At 44.2% G+C, this 18,886-nt stretch overlaps 1 protein-coding gene across 3 annotated transcripts in view; it reads right to left on the reverse strand.

Moving 5' to 3' along the window:
* Window positions 1–18,886, reverse strand: part of tspan4a (tetraspanin 4a) — a 131,896-nt gene that overhangs the window by 82,742 nt on the left and 30,268 nt on the right. The window contains exons 1-2 of one of the 3 annotated variants that reach the window (XM_070967399.1): window positions 16,941–17,869; window positions 16,072–16,151 (exon numbers count right to left, since the gene is read on the reverse strand). In XM_070967399.1, the coding sequence (XP_070823500.1) occupies window positions 16,072–16,151; window positions 16,941–16,950 (90 nt within the window). In that variant the 5' untranslated portion in view covers window positions 16,951–17,869. Of the gene's footprint in view, window positions 1–16,071; window positions 16,736–16,940; window positions 17,870–18,886 lie in introns of those variants that run through there. The other 2 variants (XM_070967408.1, XM_070967392.1) reach the window with 2 other exon arrangements.

Consider the following 18,886-nt stretch of genomic DNA (forward strand, 5'->3'; position numbering starts at 1 on the left):
AGTATGCTGTCAGTACTGCAGTGGTACATTAAAGCACCGGGATGGGCTTCAGCGAAGGCTCCCATTACTCGGATGATGAAGAACATTGATTCAAACAATGGAAAAACAAATTGCTCTCATTAAATGTTCTCTGCCAGCCTGTGCTTTAGTCTGCATCACAGCAGAAAATCCAAGAAAGTCAAATGTCTCGCATGAAGTTGATCTGCTTTATAGTTTAAGTCTCTTTACTCTGAAATTCGGAATTTTGTTATGTTTGCCGCAAATTTGGAAATCGCTGATTATTATTCCATTAATATGTGAGATTACATCATGTCAAATGATTGTGTTTCCTTTCCCTAAAACATCATCAGACAGTTTAAAAAGAAAAGTTTAAGAGACATCACCGTTTTTATTCCACGTGCTCCTTCCTTGCAGCCTATGTTACCCATAATGCATCTCCATCGACCGCACTTCTATCAGATGTTTTTGTGTGTTATGCTAGTCGCGACTGACGTAGCCTCGAGCTGCTAGCCTCCAGCAGAGAGGAGCAGCGGGCCGCAGAAGTCTGGTGGAGGGAAGAGTCCGAAGAAAACACTGATGGGGAGGAAAAAAGTGAAAAGATTCAGCCCTCATCTCAAGAATTTTCACGCTGTCCCTCATGGTCAAACTGTCGTGGAAGGACGAGTTTAAATACAGCGACATTAGGGAACAGCTGAAATATCATTCTCAATTTTAACGAAGGCGGTTTTTAATTCCTATTTTTTTTTTTTAGCTCTTTTTCCTCGAAGAAGCAGGTCATTAAAGCATCATCAAGGTACTTTATGATGCTGGGCTGCTACCAGGCCTTTTTTTTTTTCCTTACCCCCTCACCACCTGCTGTTTCCCCACCTGTTCCTGCAACCTCCACATCTCCCCTGCTCCCTCCTTCATCCCTCACTCACTGCCCCACCCCCCGCCTCCACCAGCTCTTCTGGCTCTGCACCACTCCACCTGCATTCAGCACAGGTCCCAAGGTGCGCAGGCATCATCCGGTTTGTTCATCCACGCTGTTAGGACTCTGCCGCACCACACTGCAGTCGTTTTTTCCACGCTGCTACAACCAAACCTCGATTACACGAACAAGGGTGGTAAAGGCACCCCCCCCCCCCACACACACACACACACACACCCCTCACGTCCTTCCATTCCCTCCATCTGTCTTTCTCCCCTTCTCTAACTCACTGTGGTAGTTAGCGTTCTTCCCCCACTCTCCATCTCTCAATGCCCGGTTCTTTCCCCCCTACCATCACCATCTGGTCCTCTCATTGTCCAGACTCATTCTGCTTCTGTTTGGCTTCACTATAATACAGATACTCCCATCTTTCCCCCCCTCTGCACCCAAATCATCTCCCTTTCTCTCTTGGTGTCTCTCTCTCTCTGCCCAGCAGCATCCTTATTCTAAGCAGCGCTGCAGCAAAACTCTCCCGCCCTTCTCCGTTTCCCCTGTCGATAAGAAGATGGAATTTTTTATCAGTGTTAATAAAGGCCTCTATTTTTATAGCCTGCTGAAAAGAGCAGGGCCTCATCTATGCATTTTCTCAACGCTGCTAATGGCGGAGGGTGTTAGAAATGCTTGCGCGTGTGTGTTATTCTGAGAACGGGTGTGTGTGTGTGTGTGTGTGTGTGTGTGTGTGTGTGTGTGTGTGTGTGTGTGTGTGTGTGTGTGTGTGTGTGTGTGTGTGTGAATGGAGGTCTGAAGTGGCGAAGGAGAGCTGGTGTGGATGGTGTTGCTTGCTGTCCTGAAGCTGGGATGAAAACCACCTACATGAGCACTTGAAGCTTGTATAAGTCTTGCCCTTGGCCGGCAGCACAAACACACTCGCAGGGACTTACAAAGGAAGGTGGAAAGTTGAAAAATTCAAAGAGGTGTGATAAAAAAAAAGGCAAAAACATCTGTGCAGCGAAGCAGCAAATTTCACTGAATATTCACCGCACTGTTCTAAAGCCCCAACTGAAGCATGAACAAATGGAACAATATGGCACTGAAAAGTGTGTCAGCTGCCTCATTGAAAAAAAAAAGAATCACACATGTTAAGGCGATGTGAAAAGAAATTTTGAGCCCCTCAAGGTCTAAAATGTCTCCTTTGACAGAGTTTTATTTTGAAAGGCTATTATTCCTCCAAAGTGAAAGACGCAGAATTACAAACACGTCATGCTCAACAGTAACAGTGGATGTCAAGCCGGTGCGTGCAGCTGATGAGGAAATAAAATAATGAATGCATGCAAATGGGAAAAATGTACCACCTTTCTCTGCACCTTGACTGCGATTTTGAAGGAGCATGACGGCGGCGAGCAGGTGCTGGGCGTAATTACAAAGCGAGCATTGTTGGCGTAGTCTAATTAAACTGATGCAGGGCTCTTGGTGGAGAAACTGGCTTCAATAAGCTCCCCTGACAGGAAAAACTTATGTTTGTGTGATTAGCCATGACACACCAGGCTCCACTAAGGAAGTGATGGGAAGGCTGTATGTGTGAGAGTGTAGTGAGAAGCTTTTCAGTCTTAGTGGTGCATAGTTGATGTGGGGGCGTGTGCTGTGTCAGTGCCAAACTTACTCTGTGTGAGGAAGGAGTTGGTTTACTCAGTTTACTGACAACACTGACTCATCGCAAGAATCACACCACGTCTACGTACACATGACACTTTGTTGTCTTGCTCTATTTTCTACTATAAAAGAGATTTTTATGTTCCGAAATAGCATTCGTTTGGTGTCTTTAAGTGGATTCAGATGTTTGTGTAGAACTATTGATTGTTCCAATACTCCTATACTGGCGATGTGTATTAAATGGGGATTTTACACAGAAAGGTCAGTTTACTTGACACTGGGAGTACAACTCAGCCTGCGAACAGTTGTATAATATTGTTTGTGGCTCTGGAGCAGTTTTGTCATATCTGAGAAAATAACCCTGGCAGTGTCTTCGGGGGTTATTTTGGGGTTTGGAGACCATAAATATATGAGAGAAAGCCTGGAGCTTGAAAGATGTGGGCTTTACCGGTTAGAGACGGTTTAAAGGAATGATGCTACGAGCACGTCAGCATCGACCACACGAGGGACTACAAGTCAGGATATCTCAACCTCTGCTGCTTCAGTCCTGACTGCTAGAAATCACATTTCCATACAGCTAATTTCAATCATTTTAATTTGTATGCAAATACATTTAGAGACAAAGGTTATCACTCATGGAGAATGTTTAATGGCAGCGTTTTTCTCATGGAGAAGCACTGTGCGTTTGACAGAAGTGGTAGGAAAGTGAAGGGCTTTAACACCTTAAACCTTAAACTGAGTTTGCACCCTGAATCCTGCATCTGGTTTGGTTTGGTTAACGTCAGGGAAAGATGATTTGATTGCCGAAACATAACCTAAAGCAGCAACAGGGTTACAGATCAGATACGACCATGAAAACATTTCCTAATGATGTTGATGAAAACCTTACAGCGTAATGTTTCTCCCTAAACATATTTGCTGCTGCAAATTAGTAATAAATAACATAATTTCAAGTGGACAGGGGTGACTGCTCTCATCTTGCCCTTCTTTGTGGTTTTAATTTGTCTTGATGGCGGTTCAGCACTGACTCACTGGTATTCCTGTAATCACTGAACCATAGCCACTGTCAATCATCATTAGAAACCTAAAACACGTATGGTGTGTTGTTGTGTGCAGTATTGCATACGAACATCAGTTTCTCATATTGAATCTTTGTACTTTTACAAGCGCTGCGGGGCAGCGATGTGCAGCACGGTGCACTGTTTACTGCATGTGTGCAGACTGCCTTTGACTGTCTGTTTATTGTTTTACTGTGCAGTTTTTATTGTCTATGTTGCAAACCAATTTCAAGATGTTTCCATTTGATGGCAAAGCCTTCCTGCAGCCCAGTATTTCACTTAATGTACGTTTGACATGACTTCAATGGAGCACTGGATCAGGCGAGTACAGAATATATATGTGGCAAAGGCAAACAGTGCAGATTTTGGAGTGACTGACTGTGAAATTGAAAGGAAAATCATTTTCTTCTTTTATTCTTTTTAAGCCTATCTGTGCCTCTTTCTTCTGTTCCTTTCAAACATATCTCTGCCCATTGTTATGCATTTTAAATGTTTTATGTGAAGCACATTGTGTTTTCTTCATGCATGAAATGTACTGTATAAAAGTTTGACTTGCCTTGCCCTATCTTACACTGAGTAAGCCCTATAACCAGAAATATTTCCTGTTAGTATGGAGAGCACAGCTTCTCCGCAGACGTAATAGAGACCATGGAGAGGAAGGAGAATATCAATAAAAAGGCACTTTTGCAGAGAGAGAGAGAGAGAGAGAGAGAGAGAGAGAGAAAGGCTAGCAAGTGCGTGGGAACATCACAACCACATATCAGAAAGCAATTCTGTCTCTCCTCAGATTGACATTACTTGTACACCGCTTCTACGTCTTGGGCATAAATGACTTGTTAGTGAAGATTTGCACCCGCCTCCTCCATCCTGGTGTCTTTCCTGATTCTTCCTGAAAACGTCTCACCATGAATGGAGCGGAACAGTGAAAGGAGCCTCTTTTTGATTTCCCGAGAGGATCCTGAGGTGCCTTCCACCTTTTTCCACCGTGCCCTCAGAGCTATTGATAATTAACATTGATTTCGGTTTGATTTGCGTCACAGAACAAGAAGTTTTGCTCCTGCTCAGTCCCTCCAGCGTCTCCTCAGCAGCCGCAGCAGGATCGGCTCAGCTCGCCTCCGATCGGTGTCACTTTGCTGTTTATGCATTCCACTTGGGACTCCGCTGCACCCTAAAGTAAAGCTCCTTTCATGACACCACTCTGCCAATTAGGTGTATCGAGCTGCTTTTCATCCTCCCTACGCCAGCCAAGTTGGTGGGGTGTTAGAGCTCGTTGCCTCCATCTGGTCTCCGTCTGTAATGAGACAGACTGACAGAGGTTCCCCTGCTCATGCGAGGGTTAACCGCCCGCTGCTGTATGCTAACACAGGCAATCTCTCCATATGCACATCTTAGATACGTCCTTGTCTTACACGTCGTCCTCCGTCTCAGTTGCCAGGCTTTTCAGTGAAACCCCTTCAACCTTTCATCGCTGCCTCAAGCTGCTACACATGGTCAGCTGAGTGAAACAAAGTAGAATTGGTGGGATTGTGCCGATGGGAATGTGATTTCACTTATACGGATGATTATTGAAACCACCTGGGCAAGCTTACGCTCATGTACGTCGACCTCAACAAAGAGCGACGACCCACCTTTACACTGCAAGAGGACCCTGTCACAGCAGTGCAGCTACATGCTGCTTTTACAGTGTGCTGCACATCACTTTGACACATCCAGCCCTCAAGTGTCCTTCATGAATATTTAAAAATGTTCATGATTCAGATCTGTCAACTGTGATTACTCAATATTTATTAATTTTAGCACACTTGCTGAGACCTCTTGAAGTAGAGCAACTATTTTCTAAAATATTGGCCGCTGCATTGGCTTGAAGAAGTGTTATATACATTCAAAAATAGACACTTATGTGAATTTTAAGTGCTGTCCTTTGTTGCCATGAGAAGACAAGGCTGTCTGTGTACAGAGAGCAGCCTCCCTGCAGTCATGCCTGACTGATACAGTGGGGGGAATAATTCACTGTCAAAATAGTAAAGGATGTGCTCAGTATTCTTGCATTCAGTCCCTGGGCTACTCTAGAAAAGTGTTGCAGAGATGTGAGAGCTCTTCTTCATCAGTAAAGTGTAGCTGACAGTGAGTCTTCTCTTGAATGTGAGATTGAGTGAATAAACATTTACTGTTTTGGGGCACATTATGTGAAGAGCTGTGGTATTATGGCTGTAGAGAACAGTAGGAAACATAAATGAAGGGCTGTTTACATGTCGAGGAAGCGTGCAGCTCATTTGATGAGGAGATTGATGCCACGCTCATGTCTGTGTGGCGTGGGCACTTGAGTCACATGACTTGACTTGAGTCAAGCTTGAGTTGCAAATTTGAGGACTTGAGACTTTCTAGACTAACACTGATAAAAGACTTGAGTTTGAGTAGAAAGGATTGGACTTTTTAAAATTGAATATTTGCTTTTTTCTTGATATTGAGAAGTTTTTTAGTTCAGAACATGATTGGGTGATTTATAGTGGAATGCATGCAAGACTGGCAAAGTATTAGACCAGTAGAGGCCAATGCACGAGGCATCTATCATGGAGGGGGCTCATCCAAAAATTCTGATGTTTGGATATGAGGACTGTTTTGTTCATGACGGTATAAGAAGAGAGCAACAGTATGAAAAGACCTTTCATAGGTCAAAGCTCAAAAATCAGTGACACGACCACCACAACATCAGACGTCATCCATCACTACGCTGAGGTCAAGGATATGTGAAAGTGTCTTTTTAGCTAACTTACTGGCTGGTCAAAGCTAGAAAGCTAATGTAGAGTTTAAGCTATGTTAGCATTGGCTTCAAATCAGTTGTGCACTTTATTGAGAAGACATATCGTAATGTATAAGACAGTTGAGGGACTGACTCTGGACATTCAACCAGTCAGACTATGTTGACTACTCTCACCTCTGTAACTCGAGATTTGCATGTGTGTGACTTACTCACACCTCTGCACCCAGCAGCTGGCTAGCTTAGTTTAGCATAAAGGCAGGAAACGGGGGGAAACAGCTAGCCTGACCCTGTCTGAAGGGAACAGAATCCACCTTCTAGAGCCTCCAAAGCTCACAGATTAACACGTTACACGTTGTTTTCGTAATCCACCATACTAGATGCTAATCAGCCGTATTAATGAGGCTGATTTAACACACGTATATGCTGATTTAACAGCTGTTATTTCTGACCATAGATTTACAACAACTTGCACATGCGTCTGTCTCTTCTTAATCCTGCCTGCTAAACTCTGTAGGAGGCAACATCCCCATAGTCCTAATGTCAAATTTGATGAATATATCAATAGTTTCTACTTTAATGTTTGCATGTACCCAAGTCTCTGAAGCCTTGACATTAATATGTGTGTCATTTTTCATAGAAAGTGAGAATGATTGAAGCACTGGGGGGGTTATCATTTCAGAATCGCCTCTGGGTGATTTTTATGTGGCTATCAATAAGATGTGGAAAGGGAAATGTGTATAAAAGGAAGATTTCTGTGAGGGCGATTTGAATAGACTGTGATGTGAGGTAAGCTGGCAGCCCACAAAGGGCATAAGTCATGTTATAACTTCTATCTGTACAGTCTGCAACGATGTTCAGCTCTTGAAAAATGACAAAAAGTCAAAGTACTGTTGGGGAGTACAGGTAAACAGGCAGAAAAACAACCAGCTAAAACAGACCTGAGATCAGCAAGGTAATCCGGCTGCAGACATTCTTTCTGCTGTCAAGAGGCTTTCCAGGATGCCTTCACATAATTCTTTAACTTTAACATCATAGGAGGAAAAAAACACATAGTGTACGTTCGTTTAGGCTGCGGCAAAAGTCGAAAGCAAAAGCAATTTTATGCCTGAAATTCATTCACTTATTTCTCTGCTTATATTTAATTTCTATTTTTTTTTTTTCCAAATATCACTTAGAAATGGAAGGAAGGCATGACATTTGTTAACCTTTTGCCTTTGTACGCTGAAGTAGTTCTGTAAAACAGAGTTGAAGTAGTTCAATTGTAGAAACAGTCAAAGGACAAGCATGTCTAGTTTCCTCAAGCATGATGACGGCGGATTCAGTCTACGAACGTACAAAAGCAGTAAGAAACTGTGCCAATCCTTTCACAGCACAAGAAAATAAAACTGCTCACAGTTCAGTGCTGAGAACAAATAAAGTCATGACTTCATACTGACAAATTCATGTGGCCACGGCTTGTCATAACCATGGAAACATGGGGAAAACTGGATTTTAAAAAGCTAAAGAATGCTTAAAGTAGGTCAGTGTTATGGCAATGCCAAAATCTGGTGTCCATGAAAGCTGAAGACGGGAATCAAAGGGGTTTGAGTATGAGACTGGCAGCGATAATAAAGCCAGAGCAGCCTCACTGAGGCACCACCTAAGCCTCTTTCTGAGCCAACGGAAACCCTGGAGAGATTTATTAAAGGATGTTTTCAACAAAATCGGTCAGAAAATAAACTTGTAACTGTACTTAGGAAATGTTTCATTACAAATATTCTGATTTCTTATTCAACAGTAGCCATGTATCCCAGCACCAACCTGACAGATCTGCCAGACCTAAGAGAACTGACGGTGTTTCCACACATACACGTCATCGTCTCTGAACATCATGATGATTTATAGAAAGAAAAAGACCTCCCCAGTGCCCCCTCTTTTTCCCCATTTCCAGTCGTTTCCCCTCAATCAAAGCTGGATGTGACAGTGTTGCCTGCGAGCTTTGTGCACAAACGTGTCAAACTCAGCAAATACAAACTGCAGGCCTGTTATCTGGACCGCTCATGCTGCGCACGTCCCGCTGTCCTGCTGCGAATCGATGGACTGTGTGACGGCAGGGGCTGGGCGGGGCGGGGCGGGGCTGGCAGATCTCAAATCAGTACAAAGACAGTTTCTATTGATCTGGCTAAATCAGCGCAGACAGATGCAAACCATTCACAGCTCCGGCAGTCTCCTCCATTGGGCTCTGACCTACATTACGATGACAAGTAAACACAACTTCAGAGGACACGTCTTCAGTCTCTTCCTTCTGCCTGCTGTCTTCCTATGTTCTACTCTCTGTCCCTGGCTTACCCACTGCTGCATGGGTTTCATCCCCTCCCCCCTCCCCCCTCCCCCCTCCCCCCCATGGTGTGGGAAAGCCACGTTTGTGCTAACAAGATTAATTAAAACGTGGCTGTAAATGAGAAGTCTTATTTTGGTATTTTGGAGCTGTGGGGTTCTTTTCCAGCTCCGCGCTGGTTTCCGCTGAAGACGATTAGTGTTGTGCATCGTTGCATATTTTTGAGTTGCCCACTGTTGCAATTTTATGTTTGAGTCATTGCTGCTACGTTTAGGGGATAATCAGCATTTGGCCTGGAGCGCAGAAATCCGTCTCGGCCTTTTCAGTTCTTTTTTTTTTTTTTTTTTTGACGCTTTGTCTGGGAGGAAGTGATACCCAGGCTTCTCTCACCCACACAGATGTTGATGTACGAGGTCAGAGCGCTGAGCTTCCTCCACACACTTACAGTGACGGGAGTTAACACACGAGTGTCTGACTGCGGCTCCGAGTAAGTGAAGAGTCACTGGATTCCAGGCTGAGCGAGGCGTGTTAGCAGCTTTATTGGCAATCAAATGTCTGACATGTAGTATGTGATCACGCACACACAAATGCAGACCTTGTGATTCCTTTTACTTTTACTCTGAAAAAGATTTGTTTCCATGACAATCTGCGAGCTGATGCACCTTTTAAAGGCATGAAAGCATGAAATCGGAAATCAGACTGAGCACTGGCTTTGTTCCATGTTTTCACAGAGACACCAAAAGACATGTGTGATAATAACTACCAGCACTACTGTAGCTATTATTGCTATTATACAATTATGTAGTGTGTATATACAATATACAATACATGGGGTGCATTATTCATTATAAGCAAGTGAAATAAAAATAGAAAATTTCAGGTGGAATCAGTTTTTAAAAATACTCTTTGCAGCACAAACACTGCAGTTTAACTTCAAGGGACTCTGGTGCATAATTAGCCTTCATTTGTGTTTTCTCCCCATTTTCTTTTCCCTTTCTGTTACCAGAAACGTTGTCTGAGCTGTCAACGCTGCAAGAGGACTTTGTTTAATGTAAACAGAGCTGCGAAATGTCCACAGCAGGGAACAAAACTTGGGTGCTCGGGGACGTAAAATGAGGGCGAAACCAGTTTTAAACCAATCAGCTCTTCAAATAAACAAACAAAAAAAAAAGCTAATTTGTTTACGGAAAATTTGTTCATAACAGAGAAAGAAGAATGGAACAAACTTGAAGAGTTTCAAGCAGTAATGTCATTGTCGTTGGCTTGAAATGAAAATGACAGGACTGAAGACAACAAGACAGTGATGTAAAGGCTAGCAGGTTTTAGGACAGTTCTCTTAAAGTTTTCATTTAGATTCGACCTGCAGAAAAACATCATTAAATCTGCTGGACTCATCAGAGCCCCGTCTGGACCAGCGGACACTGTCCACTGCACGTTCCCATAATCCTGCCTCCTTTAGCAGCTGCAGACCAGCAGCTCTGACCTCAATCATAACGACGGTTCTCACAAACCCGTCACTGTTTGACCCCTTGACCTCTAGCAGTCGCCTCGGGAGCAAATTAGTCAACGATACCGACACGAGCAGGCAGAACATCTCGACACTTCTGGCTGCACTGACTGAAAGCACGACTTTCTTTTTCACGACTTAACTCTATTTTCCAAATGATAAAATGATAAACGACGACGTTCACTTTTCTGCACATGTAATCATTCAGACATTTCTAAATATTTGCCAAATGGTATTTGTGCTTCCACCCAGAGAGGGGTTTAAAATTTGTTTGTTATTTGATGGTTTATATTGATGCTACGCAAACGATTAATTGATGGAATCACTCAGTCAGAGTGGAAACAAAATAAGAAGCCAATAACAAACACAAGGTGCAAACCCATCTCATATGGTAGATAGCAAATTTATGGTAAAATCCATAGAAACCTCCTGCCTCAGCAAATGAAAGAAATAGAAATAGTATATTGAACCCAATTTACTGAACTACAGCTTTTATAACCCTGATTCAAAAAACGTTGGGAAGGCGAGAAGTATTTATCCAATCATGTGTTCACAAAGTGGTGAACCTCGCTCCATCCTCGTTTGTGAACGACTGAATCTTTCCAGGATGCCCCTTTCACACCCAATCATGATACTATCACCTGTTACCAATCTACCTGTTTACCTTAACTTTCCCAGTCTTTCGTTGCTCCTGTCCCGACTTGCTGCATCAAATTCAGAATAAGCAGATAATTCCAATGAAAATCAATGAAGCTGATGAGCTCAAACATTAAATATGTTGTCTTTGTGCTTTTTTCAATTGAGTTTATGTCGAAAAGATTAGCAAGTTATCACGCTCTGGTTTATTTCTACTATCCGAACTTTTTTGCTGATGTTATGTCATCTGTCACTGCAAAGCAGTGTTCAAGCTGGCTTGACTTCCTGTTAATCCATCACTCAAGCTCACTTTTGAATGCTACGATCAACACTGGGCCTGAACCAAGAGAAGAAATCCACCTGTTCAATTAATCCAAACAAGGTCAGAGTTTTATATTCTCTGCTCTTTACTTTACCAGCCAACGGTAACCGAAAGCATCCTGATGTCTTCTGCCACCGTTTGGTTCAGCTTCACCTCCTGCTGCTTTCACTGCAGCGCAGCGGGGATGATGGGCAGTTTGCTGCCCACCACGAGGGAGCTGCGTGGTGCCAAGCTGGGAGGAAAACAGAGCATGGAGGTCTGTCTTCAATCCTAAACACCCAGCAACTCATCTGACCTGAAAGCAGCGCACTGGGAGATAGTTCATCCTCCACAAGGCCTCTAACATCTCTGTCACTTCATCTAGTTTGGGGTTAATCATTGTTCACAATCTGATTTACGCAACACAGTTGTGCTACAAAGATAAACAGATAAACAGGAGAGCAATGGAAGCTGGGAATTTTGCATTTTTTTGTTGTGTTTTGGTGAAAATCCAGCAAAAATTGGTGGAATCACTGCTGTCCATGTGTGAATGGTCGGTGTCTGTTGATGTTTGGGTGTTTTTCTTTTGCCGTGACCCTGGCCCATCACTGCAGTTGTACCTGTCGTGAATCCAAGCTGACATCAACTCAGCTCAGGTCCAAACTTTGTGGAGCCACATTTTAAGCCTGCAGGCATTAAATATTTTATATTGAAAACAAGCTGTACTGTATTTGCAGATTGATGGGTACAGCCTTCTTCTGTCTGTCACCTGTGTCACACCGTCTCCTCACAGAGCATGCGGAGTCATATTTACTCTCTACCTGCACAACAAAATTGTGTAAATTTTACAGTGTTCAGTCGATGCTGTCGAGGTTTATGGACATCTGCATATATATTAACACTTCTTCTTCACTTCATGTTCTAATCTAGTTGTCAGTGCGTGTCTGCAACGTGATCGCTTGCTGGACATTTAATGCACTCAGCAGACTGACTGAGTTTTGTTGACTGTTTCTCGATGCTGCTCTCCTGGTGAGGTTTTTATATATGTTACACGAGAGGTTTTCAGTGCGTTTAGTCAGTTGTTTAACTGGTGAGACTCTCTTATTTATGTATCTTCTTCAGTGCTCAGCGCTCGTTGCTATGGTGTGTTTATTTTTGCTCTGCAATTCACAGAGATCATCTGTCAGAAAACAGTCATGCCTGTGCTGTGCTGTCTTTTTTTTGGCCCTTTGCCTTTATAGAATACTGCAGATGAAGAGACGGGGACGGGGGGTCATGAAGCGAAGGGCGTCAGGTTGGAGTCGAGCTCAGGCCGCTGCAGTATGGGCACAGCTTTAGTACTTGGGGCTCAGGCTATACCAGGTGAACTGGCGAGGAGCCCTGTGCTATTTTCTTTATCCTCATACTGAGTTTATCTCAGCTCCACTTTTTTTTTTTTTTTTTTTTTTTTGTCATTTCAGCCAAAGCTGTCACTGCACATACTAAAACTTCCCAGTTTTTTTTTTTTCTGTTGCTGCCTCTGGAAGCAACAGACTTCTTGCATAACAGAGAACTTTTGGGTCTTGTGTCAAAAAAACTGGAGGGCGACGAAAAGGATTCTGGCATTTACTGCTCAAAAAGATCTGCATCAAATGCATTTCTACAACACAAACACAGGAAGGGGAAGGTGAATGTGTCAGTGACAGTTCAGGACATTTCACACTGTTGTCATGCATGTGTTTAAAATGCTACAATACTCATAATCATTATTGATGCAATGTAGTTTTTGGCCACTTGGGGCAGCAGTGAGCACAGCGGAGCTGAGCAGGACGCTAACACCTGAATTCCACTGGGCACGGCTGCGTTGCATTCGTGCTGCAGTGCGGTCGCCCGAGCTGATCGCGCCGCAGTGTGTTTAAGAAGCTGTGCCTCTCCGCTCTGCTCCACGGAGAATACGAGTCTATTTCAGACGGATGTCACATCAAGCTGCACAGAGCAGATCGAGCCAAGCAGGAAGTCAGACACAGGCATAGAGAAACCGGTAAATTTTCAGAATAAAACACCCAATCGTGTATCAACAATAAACACAATCAGACTAAAAAGAAACCTTACTGACCCTACTCTGCCTCTGATTGGCTAGTACTCATTGCCTCCACTGGTTGGATTAGTTGGTTTAGGGAGGGTATTAGGGTAAGCCAATCAGAGGCAGAGTAGTGGCCATGGTAGGATTCCCTACCCTGACCTTTTGGCACCTTTCCTTGCTGTATCCTCATTTTGTTCTTGCTGCTTGCTGTTTCACCCATTATCACAAATATAATATTAAAGTTTATAGACCAGCAACTTTAATGTGGGATAAATACATCACATCTCTGCCCATTACTCTCAGTAGACTGCTCACATTTCTAATCCTGTGAGAAATTTCAAAATGGAAAATTATTTTCTTGCATGGCCACCGTCCGAGCCGCATACTCCTCTGATGTCTGTCATCTTCACAAATTTATACAAAATCTCTTTCTGCAAAATACTTCTTTGATGAACTCTTGACCAACCACTTACTTTACTAGTGTTGCTTTCGTCAACGAAAATTATGACTAAATATCGTGACGCAACGTAAATGCTGGTCATGTGACGATATAATTAAATATATAATGCAATATTGTTTACAAAATAAAAACTCTGTCTCTTCATTTTTGTTGACTAAAACGAGACGAGATGAAATGTTCTAATGTTATTTTGTTTCGTTTAGTCGCATTATTATTATTTTGCAGTATTTCTGTTTCCTGTGTCTCGCATCAGGGGCTGCATCAGGTCGCACTGCGCAGTCGCAGCGACGTCACGGCATTAGTTCGCACTCGCGGCGTTATTTAGAAGATGCAGCTGCAGTAGGTTAGCATTAACAACAGACAACCGACACAGAACGGGACCGATGGCCGGCCAGCCGGCTTTGCTTGGTAAAATAAATATGTTAGAAACTCAAATCAGAGCCTCTTCGTGTCTGGAATGGATGTATTCTTGAGTCTATAAGGTGACAATAATGTAATAATGAGACAACCTTGTTTGAATTGTGAAATGGGTTCGACTAAAAGAAAATTTTGGTTTTGTCTATACTACTAGATACTATATTGACTGGGTTAAATAGAATTGCACTACTAAAAAGAGACTAAAATACAATTTTCATTGACTAAAACTCGACTAAAATGTCCTCAGTTTTCGTCGACTAAAACTAGTCACGGATAATTCTGACTAAAATAAGACTAAAATGCTCAGACTTTTAGTTGACTGAAACTTGACTCGACTAAAAAGAGTATGAAAGTGACTGAAACTAATAAAAACTAAAATGACAGTTTGACACAAAGACTAGACTAAGACTAAAATTAAAACAAGCCGCCAAAAACAACACTGTACTTTACACTCCTAAAAAAAGCAACCAGCTTATGAGTCCAGTCGTAAAACGTCTTTTTGAGGCTGCACAGAGCAGAAATTTCTCCGTACATGACCCTATCGGCTCGATATTAAGAAACGCACACAGAGTTGAGTTCACACAGATGTAAAGAATCTATATAATAATAATTTAAGTGAGAGTTTACGAGAAATCAAACATTATTGGATTGGATCAGTCTTCATATAATCTGTTTTGACTGTTGGCTCATCCCATTCACTCCACTGTCTGCAGAATATCGAGGTCACACTCGACACCTTTGAAGCCACCCTCTTACAAGTCAAAATTTCGAATGAGACGTGGAAAAACTGGGTTTGGGTGAACCAGTCGACGTGTAGCAGCTTGCAGATTGTTCGTGGAATGGTGGTGACACTGACGTCTGGCATTAGCCATGAGCTGCTGCTGAGACTTATTACGTCTTATTTTCAAAGGCAGCCTTTAAATTGAAAGAGCTCCTCTGTTCTTACCTGGAGGATCATAACATGATTGGCTTTTCAGGAAGAGAAGGCTCGTTGTGGTCATGTGGTCATTATTTATACCCAGTGGTCACACACACGCACACACACACACAGAGTACGCTAATAACAAGCACTGCGCCCCCTCTTTGACGGCGGTTTATAGCTGACAGGAGATGTGGAGGTGAAGAGGTCACTCGTTTCCCGAGGGAAATTGCATCTTGGCCGCTAGATTGCATTACATAGTTCAAGGCCTCATCTCATTCCATCACGAATAAGGCCAGCAGCGTGACAAATCAAAGTCATCCCAGAAAGGTAACCACAGAGACCAGCATCTTCTAAACTCTGTGACAAGTTGTGAGGCGTCGCACAAAGGGAGCGCGTGTCAAGAAAACACCGCTGAAGCAGACATCGAGGTCTTTATATGTGAGGCGCAGCTGTGGAACATGACAGGCTTCACAGTGCAAATGAAAGTGATCTGTTGTGGGGCTATCAGAGAGGGACTGATCAGTCGCAGACAGACTACGGAGCTCAAACATCCCCACGGCAAACAGATACGATCGGCCAGATAGAGCAGATTGACAGCAGATGCTTAGCCGGGGCTGGGAAACGTTGTTGTGCAGGAAGGAGGGTGAAGCAGAGGCAGGTGAAGAATTACAGCACAGCGGTAACACTGTGATTAACTAGTGTACAAACAATGGCAGCTCCAAATATGCCAAAGCTTAACACAGCAAACAATACAGTAAACACCCACACTTAAAGTACTGTATAGGCAACAGAAAAAGCTCGGCTCACCCACACAGTGGGCTTTGTACACATGATCTAAATGCATGATCTGTCTCTTTCTCACACTCCCCCCTCCTCACTCCTCTCACTCTGGCTGCACAGACACACATAACAGAGCTCCCTCTGAACAAGATGAAAAAAAAAAAAAAGCATATGAGTAATAGAGACACAGAAAAAAAAAAAAAAAATCAAGAAAGCCAAACACCACTTTCTGCTCGAACAAACATCCCCAAAACACACTCAGATAGGAACATGTAAGATCAAGGACTCACCCAGAAAAGGAGGTTGAAGAAGACCATTCCGTATCGCAGGGCCATCATGCAACCCTCAGCCATCCTGCAGCGCCGCAGTTCTAGAAGGAATATGAAGGAGAGGTCCAGGTAAAACACCACATACTTCTTCCCCTGGGCGTAGCGCCCCTTGGACGTCTGCGGCCCCTTTGTTGTGTGGAAGCCAAACGCGAACGGCGGCCGCTTGTACTCAAACTCCCCACTGAAGCGGTGAAAGCCAGAGGTGAACGGTGGCGTGTCGGGTTTGCTGTCCAGAGACGGACTGCGCCGGTACGGAGTTTCGTCTGTGCTCGAACGTCTCATTATGAAAGCTGAACGAGCCTCTCAGAGTTAGCAATCGTCAGTCTGTGTAGTTTAGGTCTGAGCAAAGTCCACAGTGAGGGACCAGAAGTTATTCCACTGAGGGCTGAGACACGGATTTCCAACTATCCCCCAAAACAATTATGACCCCAATCAAACCCTGGAATGGCTGATTTAATTATACCCCAAGCGTGCTCGCACTTGATCTGACTTAATCTGTGGAAGATAATGTGTTGCCATTCACTTGACTGGAGTTCCTCTCTTTAATCCTATAGTGCCACTATATTCAGCAGGAGACTTTGTATAATCCTGCTGCAACACCTGTGAAATTCTGTGTCTTTAGGACGTAATCCTAACACACACACACACACACACATCTGCATATCCCTGTTTCCCTCCCTGTAATCACTCAAACACAGGTGTCATGCTCTGAGAGATAAGCTGGTTTGCAGTTTCATCTCGTAACAGTTCAATCAGGGAAACGACTGGAGGGCTTCGGCTCGACCGCTCCAGCTGCTTTGGCTTGGCGAAACGATCCAGACACGTCCTACCTGGTCTCATGAGAAATTCCTGAGCAGGTGCTCTCGGCTGGAGGTAATGGCACCCCCGCTTCAGCCAATCAACTTCTGTTACTCAGCAGCGGCTCACGCGTCCGCTGAGAATGAGACGCTTCGCTGTGGCTGAGTGTTCAGCATGTGCTTGTGGCTGTCGATGTGCTTTTGCTGACATGCAAAAAATGGAAAACTGCACGAGAAGAGGAGATGAGAGGGAAGGATGGTGTCAGGGACGTGAGAGGAGGGTTGAGAAGCATGACGGGATGAATGAGGCGTGTGAGCGGACCATGCTTTAAATTTAGATTAGTATCCCCTTTCAATGCACGCTTTGCCCAATTTCTCGCTTCTTTTGCCTGCGCCCTAACTTGTCCTTTCTGTCTCTGAAAAGTGTCCAGGGGTTACTCTGCCTTTCCACTGTCTGCTCTTCACACATCTAGCAATTCACCCTCTTCAACTCCTTCTTATTCTCCTCCTGCACCTCACTCTGAGCCCCTCTCTGCGCTCCCCCTTCTCTGCTGACGGCGGTTAATTAATTTCCAGACTCTCATCAGAGAAGCAAAGTGTGCGGTGTCCCCTCTTCTCCTCCGCTACAGCATTTCTCTCCTCTTCTCTAGGTGGGCAAGGAGAACAAGGTGTCCGCCGGGGTCATGGCCAAGCAGCAAGAAAAGAAGGAGCAAGGAGGAGAGACGGGCAGGGAGAGGAGAAAGACAGTTTCCTCAGAGAAGCAAAAGAAAGACTGCAGCGTTTGAGCGGTATTCCAGTCCTGCTGCCTGAAGCTCCCTCCCTCTTTCTCTTTCTCACAAGCTCCTGTTCTCTTTCTCCCTCCCCCTTTTCCTTCCTCCCTTCCCTCACCAGCTCCGACGCTCTCCCTCCTGCACGCGCAATCTCAAACACCCCATCCCTCCTCAGTAACTGTCCCCAAAACCTGGCAGCGCGAAAGGCAGGAGCAGTCATTCATATTCTGGCCACACCCTATGAGGAAGCACGACCAATCACTGTCTCGCAGCCCCATCCTCCCTCGTGCTCACGCCAATCATACCCTACCAACTACCAAACAGCGCACACACACACATACAGAGTACGTGCACGCACAGATGCACACGAAGCCTGGTGTGTTGTTAACATACCAGTGCTCTTGCGCTAGTGCTTCCTCCTCTCCTCTCTGCCTCCTGCCTGGAACTCATTCCACATGCAGAGGTTGTACTTGCACACAACCCAGGCTGCTCTCTGCACGCTTGGCTCCAGTCATGTTCTGCACCCCCCCTCTCCCTTTGGACCTGGGCTCAGGTCATACAGTAGCCGTGTAGCCACGCTTTGCACAGATTTCCACTCTAAAACAACTCAGCTACAGTGTGTCTCTGTATGAACGTAGCGGGAAGCGCACAGCGCTGCCAACATTCACGCAAAATAACTGCACGCTCTCCGCGGCCGGGCAGCCATCTGGGTCAGTGGCTTGATGAGTCCACAGGGACGTTTCAAAGCTGCAGAGGTACTGACTTTATTCACGACCGCATCAAGTATTTAATGGATTTCTGTTTTGTCTCCTGTGTGTATTTTTGTCAGACCATGGAGGTGGCGGCCGGGGAGAGCGACTGACTGCAAAGAGCTATCGTAACAGTTTGGCTAATGGGGGTTTCTCCATTACAGGGTATGAGGAAATATCAGAAAGATAAGAGACATTTTGGACTATATCTATGAAAATGGTCTTTTCCCAAAGATCTTAGAAGTGATAAGTAACCGGTGCAGCGTTTTAGTCTTTTGGAAATACAGAGCTAAAGTCCCAACATCACGCCAAGGTTGGCTGCTATATAAATGAGCATCTTGAGCATATGCTATTTGAATTTCAACTCCTTTTGATTTTAACAATGGTAAACGATCAATTACAAGAAAGGAAAAGCTGCAAGTTGAATGATTTCTGGAAGCTGTGTGGTGATTTGCAAAAA

Source organism: Chaetodon trifascialis, chromosome 1 (genome assembly GCF_039877785.1).
Source record: "Chaetodon trifascialis isolate fChaTrf1 chromosome 1, fChaTrf1.hap1, whole genome shotgun sequence".
Classification (NCBI taxonomy): domain Eukaryota; kingdom Metazoa; phylum Chordata; class Actinopteri; order Chaetodontiformes; family Chaetodontidae; genus Chaetodon; species Chaetodon trifascialis.